Source organism: Bombina bombina, chromosome 10, assembly GCF_027579735.1.
Source record: "Bombina bombina isolate aBomBom1 chromosome 10, aBomBom1.pri, whole genome shotgun sequence".
NCBI classification, from domain to species: Eukaryota; Metazoa; Chordata; class Amphibia; order Anura; family Bombinatoridae; genus Bombina; species Bombina bombina.
The window spans coordinates 109,677,393-109,697,855 of NC_069508.1; the positions used below are offsets into that span (position 1 = coordinate 109,677,393).

The 20,463-nt window shown below is 37.7% G+C and overlaps 1 protein-coding gene across 1 annotated transcript in view; it reads right to left on the reverse strand.

The window, feature by feature from the left end:
• The window catches only part of PAPPA2 (pappalysin 2), a 234,009-nt gene that overhangs the window by 84,885 nt on the left and 128,661 nt on the right, over positions 1–20,463 (reverse strand). The window contains exons 13-15 of the mRNA XM_053693304.1: positions 20,059–20,263; positions 17,048–17,186; positions 15,496–15,670 (exon numbers count right to left, since the gene is read on the reverse strand). Coding sequence (XP_053549279.1) covers positions 15,496–15,670; positions 17,048–17,186; positions 20,059–20,263 — 519 coding nt within the window. The remainder of the gene's footprint in view (positions 1–15,495; positions 15,671–17,047; positions 17,187–20,058; positions 20,264–20,463) is intronic.

The window sequence follows — 20,463 nt, forward strand, 5'->3', positions numbered from 1 at the left end:
CTCCCAGTAACGCATTGCTGCTTTGGAACTGACTTTAAAGGCATTCTTTTATGATTCAGAGCAAACAATTTTAAATAACTTCCTAGATTATAAGTGGAGCAATATTGATAGTCCAGTAAGCACTATAAATATTGCGGGCCCGCACTAAGAATAGCCCACAATCTGATATTACAAGACTATGGTAAAAAAATAATGACCAGAGAATGCTAAAGCAGCCAACAATTTTTTAGTGTGCTTTATACTTTCAATGATTACTAAACATGAACTAGAGACCTGAAGTAGGGCTACAATAAAAGTAAAAAAAAAAAAATGTGTAAAAATATTAAAATAAAATATTTCACTCATATTTATGAATATATAATATATTTTTTCATTTAAATAAAAGTTTACAAACGCCTAGATTTAGAGTTCTGCGTTAGGACCCCCTAACGCTGGTTTGGACGGCTAACGCTGGTTTTTACCGCCCGCTGGTATTTAGAGTCAGTCAGGAAAGGGTCTAACGCTCACTTTCCAGCCGCGACTTTTCCATACCGCAGATCCCCTTACGTCAATTGCGTATCCTATCTTTTCAATGGGATCTTTCTAACGCTGGTATTTAGAGTCTTGGCTGAAGTGAGCGTTAGAAATCTAATGACCAAACTCCAGCCGCAGAAAAAAGCCAGGAGTTAAGAGCTTTCTGGGCTAACGCTGGTTCATAAAGCTCTTAACTACTGTGCTCTAAAGTACACTAACACCCATAAACTACCTATGTACCCCTAAACCGAGGTCCCCCCACATCGCCGCCACTCTATTAAATTTTTTTAAATCCTAATCTGCCGACCGCACACCGCCGCAACCTACATTATCCCTATGTACCCCTAATCTGCTGCCCCTAACATCGCCGACCCCTACATAATATTTATTACCCCCTAATCTGCCCCCCCCCCAACGTCGCCGCTACCTACCTATACTTTTTAACCCCTAATCTGCCGACCGGACCTCGCCGCTACTATAATAAATGTATTAACCCCTAAACCGCCTCACTCCCGCCTCAAAAACCCTATAATAAATTTTATTAACCCCTAATCTGCCCTCCCTAACATCGCTGCCACCTAACTTCAAGTATTAACCCCTAATCTGCCGACCGGATCTCGCCGCTACTATAATAAATGTATTAACCCCTAAAGCTAAGTCTAACCCTAACCCTAACACCCCCCAAAGTTAAATATAATTTAAATCTAACGAAATAAAATAAATCTTATTAAATAAATTAATCCTATTTAAAACTAAATACTTACCTGTAAAATAAACCCTAATATAGCTACAATATAAATAATAATTATATTGTAGCTATTTTAGGATTTATATTTATTTTACAGGCAACTTTGTATTTATTTTAACTAGGTACAATAGCTATTAAATAGTTAATAACTATTTAATAGCTACCTAGTTAAAATAATTACAAAATTACCTGTAAAATAAATCCTAACACTACACTATCAATAAATAAATTAAATAAACTACCTACAATTATCTACAATTAAATCAACTAAACTAAATTACAAAAAACAAACAAACACTAAATTACAAAAAAAAAAACAAGATTACATGAATTTTAAACTAATTACACCTACTCTAAGCCCCCTAAAAAAATAACAAAGCCCCCCAAAATAAAAAAATGCCCTACCCTATTCTAAAATAAAAATTTTACAGCTCTTTTACCTTACCAGCCCTTAAAAGGGCCTTTTTGCGGGGCATGCCTCAAAGAAAACAGCTTTTTTGCATTTAAATAAACATACAATACCCCCCCCCAACATTACAACCCACCACCCACATACCCCTAATCTAACCCAAACCCCCCTTAAAAAAACCTAACACTAAGCCCCTGAAGATCTTCCTACCTTATCTTCAGCACACCGGGTATCACTGATCCGTCCAGAAGAGGGTCCGAAGTCTTCATCCTATCCGGCATGAAGAGGTCCAGAAGAGGGTCCGAAGTCTTCATCCTATCCGGCAAGAAGAGGGCATCCGGACCAGAAGACATCTTCATCCAGACGGCATCTTCTATCTTCTTCCATCCGGCGTGGAGCGGGACCATCTTGAAGCAGCCGACGCGGATCCATCCTCTTTCTTCCGGCGACTCCCGACGAATGAAGGTTCCTTTAAGGGACATCATCCAAGATGGCGTCCCTCGAATTCCGATTGGCTGATAGGATTCTATCAGCCAATCGGAATTAAGGTAGGAAAAATCTAATTGGCTGATTGAATCAGCCAATCAGATTCAAATTCAATCGGATTGGCTGATCCAATCAGCCAATCAGATTGAGCTCGCATTCTATTGGCTGATCGGAACAGCCAATAGAATGCAAGCTCAATCTGATTGGCTGATTGGATCAGCCAATCCGATTGAACTTAAATCTGATTGGCTGATTCAATCAGCCAATCAGATTTTTCCTACCTTAATTCCGATTGGCTGATAGAATCCTATCAGCCAATCGGAAATCGAAGGACACCATCTTGGATGACGTCCCTTAAAGGAACCTTCATTCGTCGGGAGTCGCCGGAAGAAGAGGATGGATCCGCGTCGGCTGCTTCAAGATGGTCCCGCTCCGCGCCGGATGGAAGAAGATAGAAGATGCCGCCTGGATGAAGATGTCTACCGGTCCGGATGCCCTCTTCTTGCCGGATAGGATGAAGACTTCGGACCCTCTTCTGGACCTCTTCATGCCGGTTAGGATGAAGACTTCAGACCCTCTTCTTGACGGATCGGTGATACCCGGCGTGGTGAAGATAAGGTAGGAAGATCTTCAGGGGCTTAGTGTTAGGTTTTTAAAGGGGGGTTTGGGTTAGATTAGGGGTATGTGGGTGGTGGGTTGTAATGTTTGGGGGGGTATTGTATGTTTATTTAAATGCAAAAGAGCTGTTTTCTTTGGGGCATGCCCCGCAAAAGGCCCTTTTAAGGGCTGGTAAGGTAAAAGAGCTGTAAATTTTTTATTTTAGAATAGGGTAGGGCATTTTTTTATTTTGGGGGGCTTCGTTATTTTTTTATGGGGCTTAGAGTAGGTGTAATTAGTTTAAAATTCATGTAATCTTTTTTTATTTTTTGTAATTTAGTGTTTGTTTTTTTTGTAATTTAGTTTAGTTGATTTAATTGTAGATAATTGTAGGTAGTTTATTTAATTTATTTATTGATAGTGTAGTGTTAGGTTTAATTGTAACTTAGGTTAGGATTTATTTTACAGGTAATTTTGTAATTATTTTAACTAGGTAGCTATTAAATAGTTATTAACTATTTAATAGCTATTGTACCTAGTTAAAATAAATACAAAGTTGCCTGTAAAATAAATATAAATCCTAAAATAGCTACAATATAATTATTATTTATATTGTAGCTATATTAGGGTTTATTTTACAGGTAAGTATTTTGTTTTAAATAGGATTAATTTATTTAATAAGATTTATTTTATTTAGTTAGATTTAAATTATATTTAACTTAGGGGGGTGTTAGGGTTAGACTTAGCTTTAGGGGTTAATACATTTATTAGAGTAGCGGTGAGGTCTGGTCGGCAGATTAGGGGTTAATACTTGAAGTTAGGTGTCGGCGAGGTTAGGGAGTGCAGATTAGGGGTTAATAATATTTATTATAGGGTTTTTGAGGCGGGAGTGAGGCGGTTTAGGGGTTAATACATTTATTAGAGTAGCGGCGTGGTCCGGTCGGCAGATTAGGGGTTAATAAGTGTAGGTAGGTAGCGGCGACATGGGGGGGGGCAGATTAGGGGTTAATAAATATAATATAGGGGTCGGCGATGTTAGGGGCAGCAGATTAGGGGTACATAGCTATAATGTAGGTTGCGGCGGTGTACGGAGCGGCAGATTAGGGGTTAATAATAATATGCAGGGGTCAGCGATAGCGGGGGCGAAAGATTAGGGGTTAATAAGTGTAAGGTTAGGGGTGTTTAGACTTGGAGTACATGTTAGGGTGTTAGGTGCAGACTTAGGAAGTGTTTCCCCATAGGAAACAATGGGGCTGCGTTAGGAGCTGAACGCTGCTTTTTTGCAGGTGTTAGGTTTTTTTTCAGCTCAAACAGCCCCATTGTTTCCTATGGGGGAATCGTGCACAAGCACGTTTTTTAAGCTGGCCGCGTTCGTAAGCACCGCTGGTATTGAGAGTTGAAGTGGCGGTAAATTATGCTCTACGCTCCCTTTTTGGAGCCTAACGCAGCCCTTCTGAGAACTCTAAATACCAGCGATGTTTAAAAGGTGCGGGGGAAAAAAAGCACGCGTAGCTAACGCACCCCTTCTAACGCAAAACTCTAAATCTAGGCGAAAGTGTTTTAAAAGGATATGGAATATATGAGAGTGGATTTGTATGTGTGCACATGCATATGTAAAAATAGAAAAAATGCTGCAGAGGTGAAAAAGTAAAAACAAACTTTATTTAAAGCATGTATAAATAGTATCTGGAGGTGCTCCACTAGGTACAAAGTAATGGGACATCCATCCCCACATGGTAGCTTACGCGTTTCGGCTAATAAGTAGGGATGGGCGAATGTTTCTAAAAATTCTAAATATAAAACGAATTTTGATACGTTCGTTCGTCGAATCGAATTTCGAATGTTTATATAACATTCTAACATTCTATTTTCGAATTTTCGTTTTCGAATTTTTCAATAAAATTCGAAAATATTCGTTCGAATAATAGAATGTTTAGCTATGTATTCATTCAATTTCAAAATTATAGTTTAATAATTGTAATCGAATTTGAATGCTACATTCAAATTTGAATGTCACATTTGAATTTGAAATACTATTTCTAGTCTAATACTGTGTTTTAAATGTAATATTCGAATTTGAATGTCACATTCGAATTCGAATATCACATTCGAATTCAAAATAGTATTTCTAGTCTAATACTGTATTTTTTAAATGTAATATTCGAATTCGAATGTGACATTAGATTCGAATATGACAGTCGATTTGAATGTGACATTCGATTCAAATGTGACATTCGAATTCGAAATAGTATTTCTAGTCTACAATTGTGTTTTATAAATGTAATATTCAAATTTGAATGTGACATTCGAAAACTGTAAATAACATTTGAAAATAAAAATTTTAAGAATATTTGTTCTTAACATTCTATTATGTAAATCGAATTTCTACAATAACATTCGTTCTAACATTTGAATTTGAATATAAACACATTCGCCCATCCCTACTAATAAGCTGTATTCATGCATATGTACCCACACATACACATACATATTCTTTTAAAACACTGTTAAAGGGACAGTCTAGTTCAAAATAAACTTTTATGGTTCAGATAGAACATGTAATTTTAAACCATTTTCTAATTTACTTTTATCACCAATTTTGCTTTGTTCTCTTGGTATTCTTAGTTAAAAGCTAAACCTATGAAGTTCATATGCTAATTTCTAAGCCCTTGAAGGCCACCTCTTTTCTCAGGGCATTTTGACAGTTTTTCACCACTAGAGGGTGTTAGTTTATGTGTGTCATATAGATAACACTGTGCTCACGCACGTAAAGTTCCTGGGAGCCAGCACTGATTGGCTAAAATGCAAGTTTGTCAAAAGAACTGAAATAAGGGGGCAGTTTGCAGAGGCTTAGATACAAGATAATCACAGAGGTAAAAAGTGTATTTATATAACTGTGTTGGTTATGCAAAACTAGGGAATGGGTAATAAAGGGATTATCTATCTTTTAAAACAATAAAAATTCTGGTGTAGACTGTCCCTTTAACTCCCTTTTATTATTAAATATAGAGATAAATAGATATTTAATATTATTTTATACTGAGTGAAGAATAAACCTATTCTATTTTTTAAAAGCACTTTCAACTTAGCACTCTAGTGAAAGCCAGGACCTGAGTTTTGTAGCACGTCCAGTAGATGTCTATCCGACCTCCAGTTGTTAGTGTGCCTTAGGCTTTTGCTCGAGCGCTACCATTTTACTTTTAACTTGCAAAATGAGAGCAAGAATAAGAAGGCTATGGATTTAACTTGAGTGGTGTTAGTGCTCTGTAACGCTAATATTTTTGAGCTACACTTGTAACCTAGGCCTTTTTGTTTAAACCCTTTGTAATGGTTAAACACATAGTCAAATGCAAGCAACAGTGCAGTGATATGCATATAACCAGGTGTTAAACTCAGTTATATCCAAGCAACAGTGCAACAGTAAAATGCTCCAACATAAAAGAGGATTTACTTATTGCATTTTTATGTTCAGTTAAGCTACAAATTGAATTCCCCCAAAATATGGTTTTATAATTTGAGAATCCAAAATCAAAACAATCAATACAATGCAATAGGGACTATGCTTACAAGTGTAAAGCTTTTTGTTATCCTTTACTGATCATTATCAATTTTTCATATCTTATTTCAAGGAATCAGGTGACTTTTGAATGCCCCATTTTGCATTAGCAGATAAATAAATGAAGTTCCAAATTAATAACTCATATCTGAATTATTGACTAGTAAAGAGACACTATTCAAGAGCAATCATCAAGGAATTAAAGGGACATGAAACCCAATTGTATCATGATTCAAACAGTGCAAGGGATTTTAAACTATTTTTAAATTTACGTCCATTATCTAATTTGTTTTGTTGTCTAGATATCCTTTGTTGAAAGGGATACCTAGGTAGACTCAGGAGCTGCTGATTGATGCCTGCACATTTATGCCTCATGTTATTGGCTCACCCAAAGCATTTCCAGTAGTGCATTGCTGTTTCTTCAACAATGAATACCAAGAGAATGAAGCAAATTGGAAAGTTGTTTAAAATTGTATTCTCTATATGAATAATGAAAGAAAAAAATTGTGTTTTAAGTCCCTTTTTAAAAGCTGTCATTATTTTCCAAGAGTGAAAGAAGGAAATTCTAAACTTTATAAGCAACTGCCTAAAAATTACAGTTCTTGAGGATTTCATTATTCCCATATGAAATGTATTTGATATTTTCTAAAGTATTTTCACTTCAACTTTATTGCAAACTCTCTACAATCTCGCTCACATCCCCAGACAGTACATTTTCTATTCATCTTTGAGTTGCACAAGAGTATTGGAGGCTTATACAGAAAACACTTTGCTGTCAACGCATTGTAAGCATGAAATTATCTTATACATGCACTGTTTACTGATATAAGATGTGTAAAACAAGTACAGACAATTTATTAGAATTCATGGTACATTGTATGTCTTTGTGTGTTTTTCAAATTCAAAGCCATTACAATACATTTGAAATTTCACTGAAAACTATATTTATTTATTTTTTGGTCCACAAAAGAGTTGCTTGATGAACATATCTGCAGCAAATAATTTTAAAAATGGATGCTTGTTGTCATCAAGAATCAATCAGATTGTTTAATTATGTTTGGAACAAAGTGTTTAGATACTTTAAACATGTTGGTTTAACAAAGTTAACATGATCCTCATCATCAGGCATAGTACCCCAGGGCTGGAGTAAATCTTATATGGTGCAACTTTTTAAAAAGAGAAGCAAGACTGATGCAGGAAGCTATAGACCAGTTAGTCTGACATCAATAGTGGGGAAGATACTTCAAGGGATTATAAGGATTTATATTGATGAGTATATTCGTGTAACTTGACTTAAAGCAAAGATTAAATAGCAACATCTCTATTTTTGCAGTTGTGTAAGGTTATTAGGTCAGTGCAGGATGAAATTGATTTACAAGAGAATCTACAAAAGAATGTAAGTTTAGATGCCGGCCCATATTTGGTGAACAACCTGGGTTGTCCTTGTTTTATTGGGTTCATCCACCAATAAAAAAGTGCTGTCCAGAGTACTGAACCAAAAAAAAAAAGCTTAGATGCCTTCTTTTTCAAATAAAGATAGCAAGTGAACAAAGAAAAATTAATAATAGGAGTAAATTATAAAGTTGCTTAAAATTGCATGCTCTATCTGAATCATGAAAGAAAAAAAATTGGGTTCAGTGTCCCTTTACTAAAGGAATTATTTATTATGCCAAAAATATTATGCACAATGCATTATTAATAAAAAGTTGTTACAAATAAAATTACACACAAGCAAACAGGTTAAAATAAAAATAAGAAAATAAAAACCATATACTGTACTAGTCTTTGGAATCTGTTTGCCAGGGAGATGGCATGAAGCAATGGGTCCTTACTCTGTAGAACAGCTTCCCTTGTAAGAATGACAACTTTACATGTTAAAACACAAAAACTTTAAACAATTTTCATGAGATCAGGTTGCTTGTCCAACCCTCTTTGCAGGGGTTGAGAAGCCCCTTATCCTTTTACGACCGTCAATAGACTCTAAGTCTTTGCCTAAAATTATAGAACACATTATAATTTCTACTAGATGCATCCATTTTCATATAAGCAGAAAGGCAATCTCTTAGTTGCATCGTGATAATCAATTTGATACCAAATATGACATGGTTGTCATATTTACCTTCATCTAATGTCATAACATGTTTTAAACACATATCTACCTTATACCCATGTCTCTTTATTGACCTTATCAGTTTCTGTGAAGAGGCACTGTTCTCTGTCTCTAAAACCGACACTTTTACGGCCTGATGCACCAATGCCTATATGATAAAATGTATTCAAGTGGAACTCTGAAACAATTTATAATGGGGTCTGGTTTTATCACAAAAAAAACAAACATAAACACAGGACACAGTTCTTCTTAAAAAAACAAAAGTTTTTTTTTGCTCACAGGCTAAAGAGGATTAACCCCTTGGCAGCTAAATCATGAGGTATTCGTGATACCTTCCCCAAAAAGAGATGCAAAAGGGAGGTGGCCACAAGCCACTCCAGCTGCGTATCAAAGGGAGCTTCCCCTTGGGGTGATAACGCCATTGCCAGACAAATTGCACCTAGCAGTTTTTCCATCATGATGCCATCCATTTAAAAATTACACATTATTTGCTCTACCCAGCTGATTTAATATATTGCAGGGACCCTCCCATGCAGCCTGTAGTTTTTTCTGCCTCATGGGTGTTAGTACAAGAACATTTTGCCCCATCTCATACACTCCCTCTCTGGCAGTAAAATCCTGCAACTGTTTTTGTAGGAATATGGCATTGTCATCTCTGGGTTTTGCAGGTACCTCCCCCAATAAGGCTTGCATCTTGTCCCTGAATGGTACATCATCCCCTGTTACAGAGGTGTCTGTGAAGCCTAGGGTCTTCCTACATATTGTGTGCTCTCTGAACATATTGTGTGCTGTCAGTTGCTGCTTAACTACCCAGGGCTCTTGCCCTCCCACTGGAGTAGAATTCCTGTACTCCTGCACTTTGTTATGGTTGGTTGGGGGTTTCCTAACTGCCCCCCTCTTCTCCACTGTGGGTCTTAGCTGCTGAGCCTGCTGGGGACTCATATGCTGTACACCTATCAGTTTATCTGCTGAATGGCACTGTGGGGCTGTGTAAAAACACTTCTCTGTACTCCTCCCCCCTGTGTCTGCAGTCTGTGTCAGTCTCTGTCCCCTAGTCTGTGCAGTCTGTTTATAGGTCACAGCTGAGGTTACTGGGGTCTCTGTCACCCACAATCTTTTACACTCACTCTGGGGGTCCCTCAGAGAGTATCATGTACCCTCCTCTCCCACACACTCTGTATTCTGGGGCACTGCTGCATCTGTCATAGAGTGGGCTACATTCCTCCCCTGCTCTCTCTCACAGTCAGTCAGCCACTTCACATCCTCACACAGAATTTGGGAACCTTCTGACACTGGTGCAGACAAGCACATATCTTCCTTCTGCCATTTATCCCATATATCCTGTCTTTCCACAGGGGACTCAATTTGGTTCTGGCACAGACTGGCACACATCATCCAGCGGCCCAGTCACCAAGTCATTCTCTTCCCCCATATCCTTACATCCTTCTATAGAATCCACTGATTCAATCACAGACATCATCTGCCTCCTCTCACAAACAGTTTCTCCCTGTACAGTTAAACTCAGTTCAGGCACAGACTGACTGGGGAGAAAAGCAGATAGACTGTGTGGGTCACACAGTCTATCTGCTTTTCTCCCCAGTCAGTCTCACACTGTAATCAGGCACAGCACTTTGCACACATGCACTCTGTCCTCCCTCCTGGTCAGAATGTCTCTGAGCATTTTTACACACAGCCCTTTTCACATAAGGGTCTACAACTAATGTCACTAGGTCACATGTAGCATTTTCAGGCACATAAAGAGATAATACTTGAAAACATACTTGAAAACGAGAGAAATCTCAATGTATCCTTCCTGGTAAAATATTTCATAAATAAATAATAATCCACCCAGATCAGTACCCAGTAAAACATCATTAGGAATATTTTCAGATACCCCAACATTTCTTAAACCTCTCCCCGCTCCCCAATCAAGATATACACATGACATAGGTACTGCAAGTTGCATTCCCCCAATCCCTTTAACTGCTACAGTCCTGCCAGGAATAATGTCCTTAGAGCTCACCAGCCCTGGACGCACAAGAGTCACTGCTGCACCTGTGTCCTGAAGCCCAAGTGTTACCTTAGTTCCGACAAGCACAGGTTGCAAGTTCTCCTGGTTGCTTTCCTCTGGACGTGTAATGAACAAAACAGATGCTGGTACTTCTGAGGGATTAGCCCCTCCAGCTGATTGCACCAAGTTAATCTTCTCTGGGCAAGTGGAGCTGATGTGGCCCACTTTGTTGCAAGCAAAACACCTGCGGGTATCCCCCTGCCCAGGTGCAGCACTCGCCCCTCCTTTCCCAGAGGGAACAGACACATTAAACAAAGGCACAGCAGGTTTTGTTTTCTTTCCATGTGGATCCCCCCTTAACAAAGGATTTTCTCCCATTCCCTGGTGACCTGTTGGCTGTGTAAAAATTGGCCAGCTCACCCGCTTCCAATGCTGTTATGGGTTTACGATCCAAAACCCATTCTTGGACTTCTGCTGGGCACAGCTGCATAAATTGCTCCTTCACCATCAGATCTTCCAGCTCTTCTACAGTGGCAATCTTTAGCCCTCTGCTCCACTGTTTAAAGGCTGTCATCAGGTTTCCAACAGCTGCAGTATAGCTCTCTGACGTACCTTTCTGCAGAGAACATAATTTCTTCCTGTACACCTCAAGAGTAAGATTATACCTCCTCTGCAGTGCAGCTTTGATGGCATCATAGTCCTGATCAAACTCTGGGGGTAGTTCAGCAAAAGCATCCAGGGCAGGACCTTTCAGGCCAGGGGTACGGTACTTGGCCCACTGCTCCCTTGGCAGATGGAACTGTCTGCAAACTTTCTCAAAGCTATGCAGGAATACATGCACATCGCCATCTTTCTCCAGAGTGGGAAAATTATCTGCACGCACTCTGGGAACAGGTGGGTCTATAGGTTCACTAACAGGTGAGACCATCCTTGTCTCCAACCATACAAGCTGTAGCTGATACTCTGTCTCAGCCTGTTGTTCAGCAGCCTGTCTTTCAGCTGCAAGAGACTCTCTCTCATAAAATTTTGCAATCAGCTCCATGCACACACTTGCATCCGCTGAGCCCATATGTTTCAGAACAGTTTGCAAATAACAGTCCAATGGATCCCCAGATCCTGATGAATCACTGCCCACAGCTGCAGACACCTCTCCTGATGCTTCAGCTGGGGTGGCTTGGCTGTTATCATATTCAAAAAGAACTTGTATTAGTCCATCTTTGTTCTTTCCACGAGATGGGATATCACGCTCCTGGCATAACAGTGCCAACATTTCCTTGGTCTGCTGCTGATATGTCTCCATAGTAAAAATAAAATAGAAAAGAAAAACAGAGAATAGGGAAGGGGACGGTTTGCAATGTGTGACTATATGCACTGAGTTTTAGCCTTTGGAAATTGTGAGAGTCACAATTTCTTTTTAGTACCGGGATTTTCACACTAGCAAATCCACGAGCACCCTACGCCAGTCACTTGTTTGGCACAGAAAGGGTTATCAGACCCCTTCTACTGTCACTAATATGTCACAATCTTGCCACGTCAGGCAAGCTTATGACTTAGTTCAGTGGATGCATGGGTTAACAATACTTTAGTCTGTACTAGACGTAAAAGAAATGCCCAAAACTCCACTTTAATGCCACCCACACTAAACATACTATAATATCTAAGCTGCCACCACTTATGATTATTAAAGGGAAATCCTAAGGAAAAACCCAGACATACACATTAACTCTCAGAATACAATTTAGCAGAAAATAACCTAAAATATACAGTTCTAATAGTCCAGTCTCTTTCAATAACATGGTTCAATTATTAGACAAAGGCCAAAGCATAATAAATGAATTATTTATTATGCCAAAAATATTAAGCACAATGCATTATTAATAAAAAGTTGTTACAAATAAAATTACACACAAGAAAACAGGTTAAAATACAAATAAGAAAATAGAAACCATATACTGCATGAAGCAATGGGTCCTTACTCTGTAGAACAGCTTCCCTTGTAAGAATGACAACTTTACATGTTAAAACACAAAAACTTTATACAATTTTCAGGAGATCAGGTTGCTTGCCCAAACCTCTTTGCAGGGGCTGAGAAGCCCCTTATCCTTTTACGACCGTCAATAGACTCTAAGTCTTTGCCTGAAATTATAGAACACATTATAATTTCTACTAGATGCATCCATTTTCATATAAGCAGAAAGGCTATCTCTTAGTTGCATCGTGATAATCAATTTGATACCAAATATGACATGGTTGTCATATTTACCTTCATCTAATTTCATAACATGTTTTAAACACATATCTACCTTATACCCATGTCCCTTTATTGACCTTATCAATTTCTGTGAAGAGGCACTGTTCTCTGTCTCTAAAACCGACACTATTATGGCCTCTATGATAACATTTATTCAAGTGGAACTCTGAAACAATTTATAATGGGGTCTGGTTTTATCAGGGGTTAGTCTTTCTGTTTTACCCATTGGTGTTTGTGTGTATGTATGTATGTGACTGTGTGTGTGTATTTATGCATGTATGTGTGTGTGTATATTTGTGGAACCAGCAAATTACAGACCTTGTTACTACAGCATGGGATGGCGGGGGGTAAACAGTGCCACTATACAGTACCACTATATACAGTACAGGGGGGCTGGACCATGTCACAGTCTACTGTGGTTACTTTGTAAAGTACTAGGCTGGGTAGGGTCAGGCCAGCCATCTCACCGGCAGATTACTGACTGTGTCACTGACTCACTATATACAGTACTGGTGGGTTAAACAGTATCACTATATACAGTAATAGGGGGTCAGACCAGCTCACAGACTATGGGCACAGGGTACCTTCTGTTGCAGACATGTAATCTGATTCACATTTTGTTTTTTTCTGTGTTAAATGTAAAAAAAAAAAAAAAAAAAAAGACGTATCAAATTCACCTTTTTTTTTTTTTCGGGGAGGGGGTGGCCTTCTTAGATTCTTGCACCTGGGCCCTGTGGTTTCTAGTTACACCTCTGAATCAACCCAATCGTATTCGATAGGGTTGATTTCTGTGCGCAGCCTCAGAGCAGACGGACAAGTTATGGAGCAGCGGTTTCCGGTGAGCCTGAAGGCTCGCATGGAAACAGGGGCATCAAGCTCCATACGAAGCTTGATAAATTGGCCCCTTAGAGTTCAGAGAAGGGTCACAAAGCTAATAAGGGAAACGGATAATTTAAGCTATGAGGAGAGGTTAGCCAAACTTCTGTTTTCTCTAGAAAAAAGGCACATGATTACTTTATGTAAATTATATTCAAGGCCCATATACAGAGATGGCAGAAACTCTGTTTATTCCAAGAAATGTTTTGTGACAAGAAGTCACAATTTAAGGCTGGAGGAACGAAGATTAAATCTCCAGCAACGTAAACGTTTTTTCACTGTTAGAGCAATCAAATTATGGAACTCATTACCTGAGGAGGTAGTAAATACTAATACCTTAGATACATTTAAAAATGGTTTAGATACATTTATGGCTAGAAACAGAATTCAGGGATACGATTGCTTGTGTTAAATGGGTCACCTTTTTTAATGGGATTAATTTAAGCTCAACTGGAGCTTTTATTGTAAGTAACGTATTGTTCCGAGTATAGGCCGCTCCTGATTATAAGCCGCACCCTTAAAGTTTGGTGCCATTTTAAAGAAATAAAATTTAACTTAAAAAAATAGACAAAGACCCCTCCTTAATCACTTAGCCTACCTCTCCCTAACACAGCCCCTCCCTCCCAAACAATCTCTCCTTATACTCTAAGCCTCCTTCTCCTTCAGACAGCTCTACTCTTATTCTCACACACAGCCCCTCTCAGCCCCCATCTCCCTCAAACACAGAACCAGCCTTAATCCCTTAGCCTGCCTCCCTGACAGATACCCTGAGTCTCCCTACCCCCCTTCCTCACACACATACAGCCCCCTCATAACCCTCACAGGCTGCCTCCTCTTAACCCACTCAGCCTCCTGCCCTCACACAGTGCCCACTACTCACACTATTGACTACCCCTACCTTACATAAGCCTCCCCTCAGCCCTTCTCACCCTCTTAGCCCTCTTCTTCCTCACACAACCCCCTCCTAATCGATCCTGACTCACCCTCTTTTCATAGCAGCTCTGGCTCTCATCTTAAGCCCCTCCCACTACCATTCTGAGCACATCAATCTGCCGTGTTGCTGGGGGATATACCGATAATTTTTCCAAGTTGCTGTGCAAGATCAGCATTTCACACAAAAGTTGTATCCCAAATATTCTGCCAGTGTGTATGGCAAAATGAGTGACTCACCCTAGTCCTCGGGGCTGGCGATCAATAGCACAGCTTTCAAGTCCCCCCCCTCGGATCACACTTCTCTTACCGTAGTTCTCCGATCCTGGCAATTAACCAGTACGGTCCTCCCTGCGTCTGACCAGGGCAAGTCTCATTCCGGGAACACGTGATCAGCTACAGTGTCTGGCGGCATATTTAAAATTACCTGTACTTTGGGGGCACAAGTTAGAAAACACTGTGCTCACTCTTAGCCACACAAAATGTCCAGGAAGCCCAGTGTGTGCCCGGACCCTTCCCTGCAACATCAGCACTTCCACCAAACCCCGACCCGGACCTTTTGAGAGTAACATCCTGAGTACAAGCCCCACCCCTGATTTAAAGACTTAGATTAGGGGGAAAAAGTGCGGCCTATACTCAGAACAATACGGTATATTAAGATTTGTATAGGTTGAACTCGATGGACTTCTGTCTTTTTTTTCAACCTCTTCTACTATGTTACTATGTATATCATTTTATTAATAGCACACATTATGATTTGATATTAAGTAAAAAAAACGAAAAAAACAACAACTTGCATTTAAACAAAATAGGTGGGCAGATATTATCAATATTAAAGAGACTTTTAACATAATTTTAAAAATGACCTATGCATATTATTCTCAGGCTAATGTTTTCTTTTAATACACAGTTCAATTAAGTATTCATTAATGTTCAATGTCCCTTTAAAGTTATATTTGCCTCCTAGTCCCACCAACAACAATATACCAGTTATGCTTTGTGCATTACCTTGAAATTTGGCTGGTGGAAGGCAATGAAAGAAGCACTGTTTTCCAAAAGTTGTCCCATCTAGACAAGCAAAGGTAGAATGGAACACTAATGATGGATCAGGAGTACCACACTCCCGAGGTTTACAGGTTACAGATAAGTCCCACTGACCAGCAGAGCAGCTTAGCATTACTCCCTGTTGAATAGACAAGCAATATATATTGACTGCACAATTGTAATACAATTTTAACCATATGTATAGTATATCATAGCTTTTAGCATTTTCCTAGTACTCGCTTAGGGCCCAATGACCTAAAGTGCTCTTCTCATGTCAGTTGATCTAAGAGGTATCTTCAGAAAAGCAACGTCTCTCATAGAATTTAAAGGTATACTAAACCCAAATGTTGTGTTCATGATTCAGACAGTGCATGCAATTTTAAGCAACTTTCTAATTTACTCCTATTATCAATTTTTCTTTGTTCTCTTGGTATCTTTATTTGAAAAGGAGGAATGAAAGCTAAGGAGCCAGCCCATTTTAGGCACCAATCAGCAAACGCTATACATCGTGCTGAACCAAAAATGGGTCGGCTCCAAAAGCTGTCATTCTTGCTTTTTCAAATAAAGATCCCGAAAGAACTATGAAAAATTAATAATAGGAGTAAATTAGAAAGTTGCTTAAAATTGCATTCTCTATCCAAATCATGAAAGAAAAAATGTGGGTTTAGTATCCCTTTAAGAAAAGCAAATTCTAGCCTGAGAGATGTTTATCTCGCTATGCAGGATTGTGGATGTGGAGAAAAGACTCCTATATTACTATAAAAGTTCTAAAAAAAATCCAAAAGATTTTTGTGTAATTTTTCTCCATGCTATAATAATTTCAGTTTTATGTTTGTTCCTTTATTGTATGACTTATAACATATACAATTCTATGATCCCTTATTTGTTAGTTTCCAAACTTTTTTCAAGTTTTTTGCATAAGGTTCTCCTATGTTAAAGGGACACTCAAGTCAAAATAAAATGTTCATTATTCAGATAGAGCACACAATTTTAAGCAACTTTCCAATTCACTTCCATTATCCTAGTCTTTTTATATAAACACTTTCTGAGGCATAAGCTCCTACTGAGCATGTGCAAGATTCACATACTATATACTTATATGCATTTTGTGATTGGCTTATGGCTATCACATGATGTAGTGGGAGGGAAAATAGACCTAACTTTAACATTTATCAGAAATCTACTATATATTTATGTATACTGTATATATTTATGTATTTATATTTAATGACTATGCAATTCTACTGTTTTTTAAGACTGTTGCTTGGTTAGAATAAACCCTGTGGTGTTAAAGAAGTATTACATTTTCTCCTTTAATTAAAATATATGAAGCAAATACCATTAAATTAACATATACATGCAACTTAAGACTGGGCTTTTTTGAGAGAAAAGGGAGAGCTAAATCAACTGTAAAATTTACCATGTTGGTAGTCTCTTAGAACTGAAGTTGAACACCACCCTCCAAGGCACTGAACTCCTTGTGAAATTTTATATGAGAAATGTTGCATCAGCTTACCTGCAAGATACTCTGTCCATGCTTGCCAACTGCATTGAGTATATGTCCTTCCTCGCATGTCACCACACACCGGTTAAGTCCACCCATATCAGAGAAGCAATGAGTTGAGCCATGGGCAACATTAAGAGGTGTACAGGAGCTGTTGAATAGTTTGGGATATACATTAATTCAACCATATCTTATTTTATTTTTCTGATTTTAAGTGGTATCTAAATTTTAAAGGGACATGAAGCCCAATTTTTTTTCTTTCATGATTCAGATAGAGAATACAATTTTAAACAACTTTCTAATTTACTTCTATTCTCTAATTTGTTTAATTATCTTGGCATCATTTGTTGAAGATGCAGCAATGCACTAATGGTTTCTAACTGAACACCTGGGTGAGCCAATCACAATCGATATATATATGCAACCACCAATCAACAGCTAGAACCTAGGTTCTCTGCTACTCCTGAGCTTGCCAAGATAAACCTTTCAGCAAAGGATAACAAGTGAAGGAAGCAAATTAAATAATAGATGTAAATTGGAAAATTGTTTAAAATTATATTCTCTATCTGAATCATGAAATAAATTTTTTGGGGTTTCATGTCCCTTTAAGCATTAATCCACTGCCTAATTTAACATTCTTAAAGGGACAGTTAAGTCAAAATGAAATGTAAATTCAATGGATAGAGTATGTGATTTTAGAGCATGCATGTGTCTATAGGCATTTGGCAGCAGTGCTTGCAACATTGTTTATTGCAGTGTTATACAATGTTGCAAATACTGCTGCCATAGACTGCACAACAATCTTAAACTGTCAGCCTACCTACGCTTCAACAAAGGATAACAAAAGAACAGAGCAAATTTGATTGTAAAAGTAAATAGGAAAGTTGTTTAAAATTACACTCGGAATCACAACTGTTTAATTTTGACTTTACTGTCCCTTTAATACTTGGAGATAACAGTGATCATTCTTGAAATGACTACATATTTCATTTAAAGTGTGACCTTAAACTCACACCTTCACATGCAACATATCTGCATCCATATAACACCTTTTTCTATATAGGGTTTGTGCTGTTTTGGGTTTATGATAATTTGACGCACATTCCTACCTCCTCATCTTAATTCTAACCCCTCATTAGCACTGATAATAGCCCTGTCTTTTACACCAAAAATAAATCTGAAACACTCTTGACAAAAGTGGAAACTTTTTAAAGGGGAATGAAACCCAATTTTTTTTTTTCAGATAGAGTAAGCTATTTTAAACAACTTTCCAATTTGCTTTATTCTCTTGTTATCCTTTTTTTTGAAAAGCATGCCTAGTTAGGCTCAGGAGCAACAATGCAGTACTGGATTTAGCTCACCTGAAATGTCCAGCTAGCTCCCAGTAGTGTATTACTGCTCTTTAAACAAAGGATACCCAGAGAAAAGGCATATTTGATAATAGAAATAAAGTGGAAAGTTGCTAAAAATTGTATGCTCGATTTGAATTATGGGTTTCATGTCCCTTTAATAATACAAAGTGTTGTGTACTTTTTTTTTTGTGTGTAAAAATGTAAGTGAAAAATGGCCCCATAAATGTGATGTTAAACATGGAGAATTCAGATTGTGATCAATTTAAGGGACATTAAACCTACAATTGTCTTTCATGATTCAGACAGAGAATACAATTTTAAACAACATTCCAATTTACTTCTATTATCCAATTGGCGTCATTCTTTAGATATCCTTTGTTAAAGAAATAGCAATGCACATGGGTGAGCCAATCACATGAGGCATCTATGTGCAACCACCAATCAGCAGCTACTGGGCCTATCTAGATATGCTTTTCAGGAAAGAATATCAAGAGAATGAAGCAAATTAGATAATAGAAGTAAATTAGAAAGTTGTTTTAAATGGTATTCTCTATCTGAATCATGAAACAAAAAAATGGGTTGAATGTCCCTTTAAGCTGGACTGGCACATGTTAAAGGGACATGAAACCCAATTTTTTTTCTTTCATTATTTAGGTAGAACATACAAATTTAAACAACTTTCCAGTTTACTTTATTATCAAATTTGTTTATTCATTCTCTTGGTATCATTTGTTGAAGGAGCAACAATGCACTGCTGGTTTCTAACTAAACACATGGGTAAGCCAATGATCGGTATATACAATATATGTAGCCACCAATCAGCAGCTAGAACCTAGGTTCTTTGCTGCTCCTGAGCTTACCTAAATAAACCTTTCAGCAAATGATAACAAGAAAAGGAAGCAAATTAAATAATGGAAGTAAATTGGAAAGTTGTTTCAAATTGTATGTTCTGTCTGAATCATTAATGTCTAAATATGAATTTAATGTCCCTTTAATTTTTCAATGAACCAATAATAAAAAGAGTAGAGCCAAGGAAAATGGCGGATTGTGATCATGTTGACACTGAAAAGTGCTCATCTGCAGCTGTTATCACTGATGGAATAACGATCAGCCCCTGCTTAGTTAGCTATTCTGATGCTATATAACTCAAGAAATTGTAATAAATATTTTGTAAATAATAATACTAGATCATTACCACTTTTTTTCATTTAAATTAAAACCTAATACTATTAATATTATTTATCAAAAACGTTTGTCACTCTTCTATAAATTAAAAAGATACTAAACCCAATTTTTTGTATTTAATGATTCAGATAGAGCGTGCAATTTTAAGCAACTTTCTAGTTTACCCTATTATCAATTTTTCTTTGTTCTCTTGCTATCTTTATTTAAAAAATCAGGAATATAAAGCTTAGGAGCTGGCCCGTTTTTGCTTCAGAACCTGGGTTACGCTTGCTTATTGGTGACTAAATGTAAGCCACCAATAAGCAAGCGCTATCCAGGGTGCTGAAGCTAAAATGGGCCGGCTCCTAAGCTTTATATAACTACTTTTTAAATAAAGATAGCAAGAGAACAAAGAAAAATTGTTAATAGGGTAAACTAGAAAGTTGCTTAAAATTGCATGCTCTATCTGAATCATGAAAGAACAATTATAGATTCATATTCCCATACCTGGATGTCTTTCCATTTTGGGACTGGTTACACCCAAAGCATGGATGACTGAGATTAACAGGGGATCTCATTAATACGCCAGACACCCCTACCCACGGCGATGAGAAGTTAAGGGTCAGTGAAACCACCCTGTTTATTAGGGCATTTGTACTGCTCAATCCACTCAATACTAGTGGATTCTTCTGACAAGACAGCTCATAGCTACCTGTAAAATAAAAACACAAAGTCATTTATATTCCCATAACTTCTATCTGATCAAATTATCTCATCAACAAAAACCTATAATGTTTTTATAAATACTACAGAATTTGACATTTTAAAATGCACGATTAAAGGGACAGTAAATACCCTGAGATTTTTATATAAAGGTTCAGTTATATATAGTTCATTAACTTTGCAATATGT